This window comes from Nestor notabilis, unplaced genomic scaffold, assembly GCF_000696875.1.
Source record: "Nestor notabilis isolate BGI_N333 unplaced genomic scaffold, ASM69687v1 scaffold23532, whole genome shotgun sequence".
NCBI classification, from domain to species: Eukaryota; Metazoa; Chordata; class Aves; order Psittaciformes; family Psittacidae; genus Nestor; species Nestor notabilis.
In genome coordinates, this window is record NW_009918292.1 from 13,228 (window position 1) to 25,638 (window position 12,411).

General features: G+C 49.4%; 1 protein-coding gene across 1 annotated transcript in view; it reads right to left on the bottom strand.

Annotated features, from left to right (window-relative positions):
* The window catches only part of FBXL20 (F-box and leucine-rich repeat protein 20), a 20,618-nt gene extending 9,322 nt beyond the window's left edge, over positions 1-11,296 (bottom strand). Inside the window, exons 1-6 of the mRNA XM_010009649.1 lie at positions 11,235-11,296; positions 5,884-5,938; positions 3,603-3,677; positions 1,419-1,513; positions 846-914; positions 570-665 (exon numbers count right to left, since the gene is read on the bottom strand). Coding sequence (XP_010007951.1) covers positions 570-665; positions 846-914; positions 1,419-1,513; positions 3,603-3,677; positions 5,884-5,938; positions 11,235-11,296 — 452 coding nt within the window. The remainder of the gene's footprint in view (positions 1-569; positions 666-845; positions 915-1,418; positions 1,514-3,602; positions 3,678-5,883; positions 5,939-11,234) is intronic.
* Positions 11,297-12,411: the final 1,115 nt, after the last annotated feature.

Consider the following 12,411-nt stretch of genomic DNA (forward strand, 5'->3'; position numbering starts at 1 on the left):
TTTCTTTTAGATTGTATTACATTGCATTTATATGTATTATTTTTTAATAGCTTGGCCTCTCTTGATACCTTCAGTGGGGGTTTTCTGCCTCTTTTCCATCCCAATATCTTCCCACCAGTGGCTGTCTGTCTGTCCCTTCCTTTCCTAGATTACTTGGCAACTCCATTGAGCAGATCTAAGCAGGTATATGTGTCCTAAGCAGTTCAAAAAGCCAGTCACATGCTGGTGTTCACCTTCTAGCTCTCTAGACAACTGCTAAGCAGCAATGGCACACGTGGAGTGAAGAGGCTGAGCATTTCAGAAAGGACTCAAAAAGACTTTAACAGAGCACAATCCTTCTTGTACTGCTCATAGCCATCAGGATGGATACAAACAAGGCTGAGGGCAGGTTGACTGAGTCCTCCTCCTCTGTCTCAGCAAACCAGGAGGCACAACGTGAACATTGGGCTCTGCTGGTGGGTACCTGAACTCTACATCAGTTACACCTCAGCCTTTGTCAGTCTCCTCCAAGACACAGGAGATGGTGGGTCTGCAATCCACCAGCAAAAGTCAATGTTGTCAGCTCCTACCTGAGTGCTTTCAGGGACAGGTTGGTTATGGAAGTGCAGGAAGCCAAGTCAAGGTGCCTGAGTTTAGAGCAGAACTTGCTGAGGCTGGTACACGTCCTGCAAGAGAACAGACCAGACACACTCAGGCCACAGAGCCACACACATACCCCACAACATGCATTATATTATCTACCATGTGCACAAGCCCGCCCTTAAAACAGGGATGGAGAATCCAGCGGGGTGCCCATGGAAAAGGGGATGCAAAGAGAGGATGCAAAGGAGGAGAGTTTTACTCACGCATCGGTGATCTTGGTGCAGCCGTTTAGGTTCAGCACTTCGATGTTTCTGCAGTTCTGTGCAAATGTTCTTGATTAAAGGGAAAGGGAAAACACAGAGTTTTTCAGGCAATAGAATTCCAGGTGTTTCACAGCCTCTGTTTTAACTGCAACACAGGTACATTTTACAAGCTTGTCTCAAAATAAGTAACTATCTAAAAGAAAGAATTGACGCAGCCCCACATCTTGCCTTGGGATTTCCCAGCCTCAAGGCAAAGGCTGGTAACTCAGTGCCAATTCCTGCAGCAGCAGCTGGCAAGGTTTTAATGAGAATGGAGAAAAATGGTTACTGTGTGAAGCTAAAAATTGATAAATTCAAAAGGCTTAAATGAGAAATGAGACATTAAAAAGGCTTTTGTGTTAAAAGATAAATTCTAAAGGCTTCTGTGTTACTGCTCTCCAGTGTTGATGTTAGACACACGGGCTAAAGAGCTCAGGTCCAAAGTGTTCGTGCATTATTCCAGCCCTCTGAGCTTGCAGAGCTGGGCTCCCTCTTCCCATCACCCATAAGAGCAGAAAGAAGCCACCCCACTACCTTAATGCGTTGTCTCCCACTCCCAGGCAGCCGCGCAGGCTGAGCTTCCGCAGGAAACCCCCACATCTCTTGGAGATGTTCTCAACCACTCGGCCCTGTTGGGGACACAAAGCAGCAGGTGAGAACCCCGGATCACCCCCACACTGAATTCACAACGTTGCAGGTTAACAAGAGTTTGTTGTTCTAGAGAAAACAGTGCTCGGAAACACAAATGTCTTAATGATTGTAGGCAGGGAGAGGGAGAATTGTTCAGCTTCTGAAGATGGAGAGATAAGGAACATCACCTAAAGCCACTCAGGCTGATGACTGAGGAACTTCCTCCAATTCAGAGCTCCTGGACATCTACAGATGAAAGCAGCAGTGCCCTGGCTACAACAGGGCAGTAAGATTTAGCAGCGCAGCCCATGCACTATAACTGGCTATACTGAACTCTATTCAAGAGAGACATGAGGCAGAACCAGCCCATGAGTTTTCTTCTCAGAGGAAAAGGGGTTCAAACATCTGTGTTCAAGACACCTGTATCAGTAGAAGCCTCCAATGACAAGTTTGGAGTGTTTCTGGAGACAAGCTGGCATTTACCCAGCTATTTCTCACTGTGAATGAATCACACACAGAATCCCAGCCTGGTTTGGGTTGGAAGGGACCATTTCCAACCCCCTGCCACAGACAGGGACACCTTCCACTAGAGCAGGTTGCTGCAAGCCCCAAAAACCATTGAGAGAATATTGGTATCAGTGTGCAGAGATTCAAACCCCTCCTCCCCATGTCTACATGGTTGTTCATCACAGAACAGGAACATCACTTGGTTCTTCAAGTACTAGTTGGCATTTAAGACCTTGTAACAACGATGAGAGTCTTCTATAACCTTTCTTTAGCCAAAAAAATGAGCAAGCATGATAAGCCCATGATCAAAAAGGGGAATGAGCTCACTGAGATGCCTGGATGAGGTCCTGGTCACACCTGGCTGCTCTCTGGCTGCAGCGCGCAGTGGAAGCGCTGCCCTGGCTGAGGGCTCAACCTGCACCTCCATGTGGAAGGGCTGGAAAACCTGACCCACTCTGTGTGGTTCTGCACTTCCTCCAAGCTTTGGGATTCACAGGCTTGAACGAGAGGATTCAAACACGTTTCTGGAGAGAGGTCACCTCAACGGAGAGACTGACATTCCTTTAAAGCAAAGGACAAGCAGACATTAGGCAGCCTTGCAGGTGCTTTTAGGTTAGGTGCAACCTATCCAAGTGGTGTGTTTTCCAAGGGGCAGCCTGTGCTTCCGCAAGGACCTTTGTTTGATGTATGGGGTGGTGACAGAACAGAGAGCCATGAAACCCATGTGGAAAGTGCTGGTGAATGAGAAGAGCCTCATCTGTGTTCGCAGCGCTGCTGCCGCCTCGGAACCAGGCTCCATCCGTACCTCTGCTCTACCTCCATGGAAGTAAATCATCACGTGGCTCCAGAACTTCCAAGGATTTATTATCAAGCAAATCACACCATTTGCTTCCTCCAAAAAGCCTCAGGCCACTCAGACCCTGCAAGCACACAGAAGGTGCAGTACCACAGGCCTCCTCCTTTAGCTGGGGGGCTGAGCTGCTCAGACACAGCAGCAGGAGATGATTTGAGCTCCTTCCTCCTCAAATAACATGTGTATTTCCCAGCAGTTCCCATGGGTGAGAATCTTCAGTCCTCATCTGGTTTATGCCTCTGTCTATTATGAGTTAAAACGATTAGCTCCCTATTTCCCTGCTCCAGTATGTTTTACAGAGGATGGAACATTCCCTTTTCCTAACCAATGCCCTTGAACAGCACAGCAGCATCCATTCCCCTCAGTGCTGCGTAACCCCCATCTGGGAACAGCTACAACGAAGCCTTTCCAAAGCTGCACCTTTTAGGAGCAGTAGTTCTCCACAAGAATGGAACTATTCTCCTTATTTCTGCTCTCAGAGCACACACAAAACCTCTTTCCTTCTATTACTACCTTTAAGTTGTGACACAGATAGAGAATTCTGTCCATTTTCAAAAGCTGAATGGATCGCCAAGACTTTAAAGTCTCCCTGAAGCTAAGAAGAACTGAAATGAATGATTTCTCTCTCCAGGGAAGGTAACAAGGGCTACGTTGGGAGTATTAATCCATTCTAGGCTGTAATTACATTTTAAACAAGAAAAATGGGTTTGTATGTCACTTAATTATACCTCAATATCCCTCTGGAAATCAAACAGGTCAATTCGCTGCCAGTTGCTGCCGTCCAGGGCCAGAACATTCCACGCCTTTATTGGGGGAAAAGAAAGGTAAATGTGTTGTTAATAGGGGAAAAAGACACCAGTGGGGACCCAGTTACAGTTTGTTCCTTTCAGAACCAACACTGTGGCAGAGATGAAAAAGCAACAAGTCATTAGAGCCAAGGAGTATGTGAGTCCCCTCACTATGTGGCACACTCTTCCAAGGCCAGGGTGCCCCAGCCACTGCTGCTCGCACACGAGGGGAAGATGCTGAGCCAGGACCCGAGGCAGTGCTGGAGCATCCTCATGGTCCTGGCTGGAATCTAATCCCCTCTGCAGCACCTCCAGCTAAACTAAAGCCTTTAGGGGATGCTAGTGGGGCCAGTGTGGACATGAAGGATACCAGGACATGAGGAATCCCAGAAGAGACTCTATCCCATGCATCTACACTGCCAAGAGAAGTGAAGCCAGGCTGAGGGTGCTGAGGGCTCGGTGATGCTGGGATGAAGGACTTGGTGACCAGGTCCCATAGTGGTGGGTGAAGCTGTCGTCTCTTCTCACACCTCCTCTCTTGCCTCCAGCAGAAAGAGGTGTCCAAAGCAGTTCCACAGCTTGGTGCACGTGGTGCCACATTCCACAGACGGGGAATTCAGAGCTTTGGAAGCCGTCCACCTAAAGCAGCCAGCTCTGACCTGGGAGCCCTGCACCAGGGACCTACCACCTCTGCCTTATGGGGTTGCTTTGGTTTATTTAAACAACCACTCAAAATCTCACGTGTTCATGCTACAAATGAGAACTGAAGGTTACTAAATTCTGCCCTTAATGAATCAAAAAGGTTGTCAACACAGAACCTGAGGTTTGCAGGACATAACCAAAGTGAACAACTAGATCCCATCATAACCATGAGCCCAGCATTACGAAAGACTACATGTGTATGAGCATGTTTTGATCCTACATCTATTACATGCACTAAGCTGCATCTCCATCACCACACAGTGGCTGTTGGGCAAGCCATGCACAGACAGAACTGTAAGCATTCATTGCTTCTCTGCATTTTAAAGCTCACTGCTGATATCTGGTTTAAGGTCTGGTTATCACCATGAGGAAAGTTAATAGCTCCAGCAGAGAAGAAATGCATCAGTGGCTGCAGGTTAAACACAGCAGATTTTAATGTGTAATGGAGGGGACATTACCTCCAGCCTTTTGGAGCTCTGCACAGGTACTTTAGTCCTTTACAATACCTGCTGTGCCACATAATGACTACATCAGTCTCTGCTGCCCTGTGGACTGTGTGAGCAGGAGCAAGAACAGGAGCAAGCAACAGAAATGGGAGTACAGCTTGACATTGGCAGGGCTCTTGGCAGCCCATTCTGGTCACTATTGTTCAGCTGGAGCAGGGAATTTCAGCTGGCAGATCTCTCACTGCAAGACTGATGTTATTCAGAGAACACGGGGTATAACTGCAGTGCCTGGACATCACACAAGGGGGGTTTAATGCAATTAGAGATGTGTAAGCACAGGCTTTTTTACTCTTATGCACTCTGAATAATGAAGTTGGAGCTTGAAGCCAGGATTGATCAGCTCTGTAGGTGTCACTCAGCACTGCCCCTGCACTGAACACACCACTGCAAACACCCTCCTCCTGGAACCCCCTTCCCGCTCCTGCTGCAGTAATGTTCCCCTGTGCATCTTAGAGCTGCTGGAAAGATAAAGGATCCGATGAGATCTGGTGCCTCTGACTGGACCTGCAGGTGGAGGAGTTTTCCCAAGTGGATCATCCGAGCTGGATTTCAGGAGCTGAAGCCCTGAAAACCATGAGCTGCGTAAGGAAAAATCCAGCCCTGAAGAAAACACTCAGTTTTTAACTTCCATCCTTACCTCGACTATAGGAAAGTAACCTTCCTTGGCACCTGATCTCCACCAAACCCCCAAAGATGCCATTTTAGACTCCTCCAAGGTTGGCGTTTTCATCAGCACAAACCAACCTGGGCTGACTGGAGGGTTCCTGGGCTAAAAGTGAGCCACCCCCCCATAGTAACCTTCCAGGGGACACTGGAAAAGGATTTCAAGCTCTGAGTCCCTCTTCACTGCTGATATCAGAAGCTTCTGGTATCGTGATGTTAACACAGGACACTAAATAACAATAGTTGAGCGACATAAAGCTCCCTGGGGTGGTTTGACACGCGAGGGGAGGCTGGAGCCACCCGAATCCAACCAACTGTTCCAATCCACCAGCAAGGAGGAAGGTTCTTACCCTGGAAACTTGAGCACAACGACACAGAGTGACCACATCCAGGAAGGAGAAAATTCTGTAAGAGAAACAAAAGAAACCTTCTTGGTTATGGACATTTAAACCATAGAGAACAGGGTGAACAAAGGGGAAACCAAAGCCCTGGAGACAGCAAAACTTCTTTGTGATTCAGTTGAAAGCTGAACTGTGAAAAGAAGTGCCGAGCTAGCAGTTAGCACATGAAAGCAGAACGCAGACACTGAGGCACTGTGAAACAGTCATCTCCCACCTTGTGCTGTTTGCTGACAGCAAACTGAATGATTGCTTATCAAAAGAGATGCTCACAGGCATCGTGTAGCTGAACAGATCAGTTAGGTCAGGATATGGCAGAACATTCACACCAGGGGGTTTGGCTCCTATTTGACACAGACAGAGGTTGTCTGAATGACCACAAACCATAAAATAACCATCCAGATCTCTTCCTGGACCAGATTTGGGAGCTTTCAATGGGCTCAGTACGTCCCGCATTCACAGGTAGGGGTGTACGTGCCCGAGATAAAAGCAGGGATGTCAGAGCCCAGTGTAGCATTGCAAAGTATTACTGTCTAATTCCTTCATCCCAAAAAATAGGACAGCAACACCAGGGTGTTGGCCTGAACCCCTGGGTGTGCCCTGGCAGGGGAATGACATACCACAGAGCAGTGACCACATCGGCTTAATGCTGAACGCGTCGCCAAGGCACTGCACTGACACAGACCTCCCGGCTCTGACTGCACTGTTGTAGAGCTAAATCCTCCTCCTACCTCTGTGTTAACAACACTTCGTGTTTGGAACAGCTGTGTGAAAAACAGGGAATAATCCCTGCACCGAAATCAGGCTGTCCCGAGAGGAAGGGCATGGAGCTGCTGCGAGGGCTGGAGCAGCTCTGCTCTGGAGCCAGGCTGAGAGAGCTGGGCTGGGGCAGCTGGAGAAGAGAAGGCTCCTCAAGGGGACACCTTAGAGCAGCTCCAGTGCCTAAAGGGGCTCCAGGAAACCTGGAGAGGGGCTTTGGGCAAGGGATGGAGGGACAGGACAAGGGGAATGGCTTGAACCTGCCAGAGGGGAGATTGAGATGAGCTCTGAGGCAGAAGCTCTTCCCTGTGAGGGTGCTGAGGCGCTGGCCCAGGGTGCCCAGAGAAGCTGTGGCTGCCCCATCCCTGGCAGTGTTCAAGGCCAGGTTGGACACAGGGGCTTGGAGCAACCTGCTCTGGTGGAAGGTGTCCCTGCCCGGGGCAGGGGTTGGAGCTGGAGGAGCTTTAAGGTCCCTCCAACCCAAACCAGGCTGGGATTCTATGTCACTCTATGTCACTATACAACGACTGCCTGATCAATCTTTCTTGACCAGCAGGTATATAACAAAGCACTTCAGCAACATCAACCTTGGTGGAAGAGAAAAGGATGTTCCTGTTAAAGGATGAATGCAGATTCTTTACCAAAGCATGGATGCTTACAGGTATCATGAGCTTCAGCTGTCAAACCTTCAGCCAGGATATGGCAGAATCAGCAGCCACGTGTTCTCCTGCGCTTCTACACTGCCCAAACACACAGATTCAAGGAGTTTGGTTCAAGATACTTCTCATCTGTTCCTTGTGCATCTCATCACGGATATTTGCACTTAAAAGGTCTGGAAAAGAGCTCACCCACACTTCACTGTAACACCTCTTTGGGAACCCACTTCAGGATGCGAGCAGCGGTTCCATACCCCCTGGAAGCCAAGTCTTCCCCTCCCATTAAGTGTCATTTATTCCTGCATGTCTGGGAGCACCGAGGATTTATTTAGCACAAAGTCCACGTACAACAATACAAGGAAAGTCTAGGGAAATGGGAGAAGCTAGGGAAAATTCTTACTTTCCCCCTAGATTCCCATTGTGGCAGCAAACACCACACACACTCCATGGGAACAGTGGCGAGGTCAGGAACCACGCAAGCTTTCTATATTTTCCTTAAATTGCTTTCTCCATGGAAATCCCAGGCTATTAATAACCATCTCATCCCTCCATAGGGGTGATTAGGTCTTGGCCAAATGCTTTCCTACTTCCTGCTCCTCCCTTCCCAGGCTGCCCCCGCAGCAAAAGGGATGTCAACACAGCACAGCACTTGCCCTTGCCCTTCTCCCCTCTGGTGCTGAGCTCTGCCAGGAGCTCTCTTGCTTAACCTGGAGCCTTTGGCTCTGCAAAGCTTCAGAGCATTTTTCAGTGTTTTCTGAGCTGCTCCTGCCTTCGTTCAGGAACATGAGCCCATGATTCAGCAGAATCAGGCTGCAGAAGTGACTCTTTCAGCAGCAGTCACTGCTCTGCTCTGAGGCTTGGTCATTGCAGAGTTGGCTCCAACCACAGCCCCTCGCGTGAACGGGAGAGCAGCAGGAGCACAGGTAAACCCTGCAGGCACAATGACACGAGCAAGGTCTCCTAATGCCCCCCGGAACCAGCTTTTCCTTCTCTAAGGAGCTGTCCCTGTAGGGACAGGACAAGGGGAATGGCTTGAACCTGCCAGAGGGGAGATTGAGATGAGCTCTTGGGCAGAAGCTCTTCCCTGTGAGGGTGCTGAGGCGCTGGCACAGGGTGCCCAGAGAAGCTGTGGCTGCCCCATCCCTGGCAGTGTTCAAGGCCAGGTTGGACACAGGGGCTTGGAGCAACCTGCTCTAGTGGAAGGTGTCCCTGCCCGGGGCAGGGGTTGGAGCTGGAGGAGCTTTGAGGCCCCTTCAACCCAAACCAGGCTGTATTCCATGAATAATGGTTTTTCCCAATTCTGCCTTAACAGATCAACTTGCCCACAGCTGGGATGGGGCTTCTGACATCCTGCCCAACGGGTGTCTCTTGTTCCCAGCTCACTGCTGTTCCCTCACACTGGTCTTTTTGCTCTTCAGAGCTGATGGTAACAACCCACACCAATAACTACCATCAAACAGTGCTCAGAGGTGAAGGCAGACGGAGCACTGCATTCCAAACAGGAATTAAACCCAAGTGTGGAACTGCAGCAGATCGAATGGTTTCACCACGAAGTGACCCCCCTGCCTGAGCAGTTCAGCTCTGAACCACGCTGCAGCCAGGGCATTCTGCAGGCTTCAGCCTCTTAATCCACCCAGGGTTTTCCAGGACTCCTCACTTTCCCACTGCCACTCTAATTGGATTAGGGTCAAGACTCTAATGACATCCCTGGCTGCTGCAGGCTTGGAGGTGAGCTAGCTTAGACCTTCAGCCTGCTATAATTACCCACACAGTTTATGTCAGTGACCCACCAGTCATGTTGGATTTTGCTCTGTATCCATCTTATACTCTGCAGAGGAGGAACTTCAACTCTGCTGTCAACTCACTGCTCCCCCATGAGCTCTGCTCCTGCCTGAGCAGAACTCAAGCTCCTGAGGAATAACTTAACTCGGGGCTTGAAGGTCAGATGGCAAAGGCAATGCCAGGGCCTGGCCCTGCTGGAGATGGGCTAACAGGCAGCAGCACCCAGGAAAAGCTGCTTATGCCAGGAGAGAACTGAGAACTGCTTGACCTGCCCATGAACCACCAAGGAAAAGACAAGCTCCTGCTGCTGAGGGAAGCTGCTGAGCAGCCCCAAATCACACCAGGAGTAAACCTGCTTCAGGAAACCAGCAGAGACCCCCCTGCCACAGCAAATCCACATCTGAGGGTGGGGTTTGGCTTCCAGACAAAAAAGGCACCTGGCAGGCAGCCCTTGAAAGAATGAATGCACCTTTCCAAGAGGATCATCGCTGCCAGCGCAGGGAAACAGGGATGGGATGGGATGGGGAAATGACCACAGCCAGAGCTGCCATGGGCCAGGAACTCGCTGCTGAGGGTCACGGAGGCAGGGCCAGCAGTGAAGGTTTGGCTCCTTTGTCAGTGTGTAAAGGTGGATGGATGCAGGTGTCAGCTCCTACAAACTCAGCTGGCAGCAGACAAGGCAGAAGCAGGCACAGCAGGATGAGGACATGGAGTTGGGACCCAGCAGCTGATCTGTAGCCACAAGCTGCTCTGTTCAGAGCTCTTGGGGAACACAGGACAAACATCACCGTTACCAGCACCAGGGCAGAACACGACAGGAGCTTTGCAAGGACACCCAGCAGAGCACTTCCCACCTCCACCCCACCCTCCCAGACAAAACCACCACTGGAGTTGCACATTTCTGTCTCAGGGCTGTGACAAAGGCTGCTGTTCTATCCTTTTCTATCCCTTTTCTATCCTCCCACTCTTTATTTTGCTCAAATACAGCTTTCCACTCTGCAACCACATCCATGAGACATCAATGCCATCTGCAGAATGAACAAACCAGAGAACAAGACATTACACAGCAGCACTGCTTAAACACATAAGTCTTTGTCTTGTAGACAGTGACACTCATTTACAGGAGATTCCTGCAGATAACTGCATCCAAGTTGCTCTTTCAAAGGCTGCACTGTCAATCCACACTAATTAATTTTCACAGTATGCTAACAGTGAATTTCAACTCTCAAACCATCACTTATGAACTTTAAACATTTATAAACTCACCCTCCTGCTCTCTCCTGTGCTCCACACGCTCCTCAACACTTGCCCTGCTCTACAGCAGGTTGGGATGATCCGTGATAGCAAGACACAGGAGACAAAAGCATTTCCACAGGGCAGAGCTCCTCTCCCCAGACCTTTTATCACCACTTGGTGCTGACACTACTACATTGTAGTAGTAATTACAGAGCAAGAATGTTGTCATGTCAATAATTCAAGCTGCCACCTGCAGTTGCCTTCCCCATTGATGACTGTATTTGGGCTTGAGCTTCAAGCACTGATGGACACAACTTTACTTCCAGATGCCAAACAGTGATGACTGAGGAACAAACACCCCCCCAACCACTGCTCTTGCAGCAGGGAAGGCAAGTGCTGAGAGGTGCAGACGTGTGTGCACAGGGAAGGGCAGCAGAGGGAGAGGGCAGAGCTCTCCTCCAAGATCCACAAAGCCTGATCCTTGAGCTCTGCCACCAGGAGCATCCTGCCCTGTGCTGAACATGTCTCCTACGCATGAGGATCAGGACAAAGTCTGCTTAAGCCAAACTGCAGCAGAGAAACTCACTTTTGATTAGAAGTGAGCTCTTTGAGGAAGGCAGAATCCTGTTCTACAGCATGTACTTACCATTTATTTTCACTAAGGACTTTAGTTCTTCCACCTACAAAACAGCAATTTGAAAATCCCAAACCTAATCATACTTAGCACAAAGTGCTGCTGCTGCAGACCTTTGATCTGCTTCTGTTTGTCTAGGGCTTTCCTAAGTGACCTGATCCCAGCTCATGATTTATGAGCATACCCAGCAAAGTGACAGCCCCCAGGATCCACACCTGGGAAGGGAAAGGACTCACCGAAGCAGCAGCTCTTTTGGAAGCTTCTTGTTGATCACAGCTTCGTCGTTGTTTGAGAACATCTGTAAAGAAAACACAGTTCAAACCACTGAGCCACAGATTTTCATGAAGGAAAGAAAACCTACTTTAGGGAAGAAGCTGCTGGTTAGCAAAGCCGCTCTGAGAGAGACGTCTGGCCCCATCAGCTCTCAGAAGAGAAACTCCGTGCTCAAGCTTTCAGCCTCCTGGATTAGATGATGGTTGGGTAGAACATTACATCCAATATGGTTTTCAAAAAGGTCCAAAATGCTCTGGGGGGTGAGAGATTTAAATATAAACAGATTTTAGGCCCTGGAGCTGCTCTAAGGTGTCCCCTTCAGGAGCCTTCTCTTCTCCAGCTGCCCCAGCCCAGCTCTCTCAGCCTGGCTCCAGGGCAGAGCTGCTCCAGCCCTCGCAGCAGCTCTGGGGCTCCAACAGCTCCATGTCCCCCTGGTGCTGTTCCCCAGAGCTGGATCAGGGCTGCGCAGCAGAGGGGGACAATCACTGTAGCGGCCAACAAGTGACAACCCTGCAACAGGCTTTTGAACCAGCTGAAATAACCTCAGTGCAGCTGAAGGAATGAGAAGCGTCTCTGTGCCAACGAGTCCAATGAGGAAGAGCCAGTGGTGCCTCGTGTGCTCCTTGAGAAGCACCCACATATATTTAAACCACTCGGTATTGTCTTGTCATGGTGAAAAACCAAACAAACCACCAACCTCCACACACTTGTGCCTGTGGGAGGAATGCTGAGTGTGATCTGTGAACCAAGACTGCTGAGCAGTGATGCCTCGTTCTGTTAGAAGCCTTCAAAGTTGGCAAAAGCCAAGCAGGGAACAATGAGAAGGAGCTTCAATTTCATGAATAAAGTTTCTCTTTCACCTTTACCTAAAAGCTGATCTTCCTGAGCCACACACCTGGTAAAAACTGCTGAAATCACAGCCTGGAAAAGCTGATTCTAATCGCTTGATGAAGAGCTCTGAATGAATGGAGTTGTGCGTATGCAGAGCAAATAAAGGCAGCATCAGGCAGGTCATTCCTGTGGCACAGCATCAGATTAAGAGTTAAAAAAGGAAAGTAAGAGCTGAGTGGCTTATGGAGCTGTTTGCCAGACCTCAGCGACACACAACAGCTTCTGGAGGAGCAAACATCCTCTACCTGA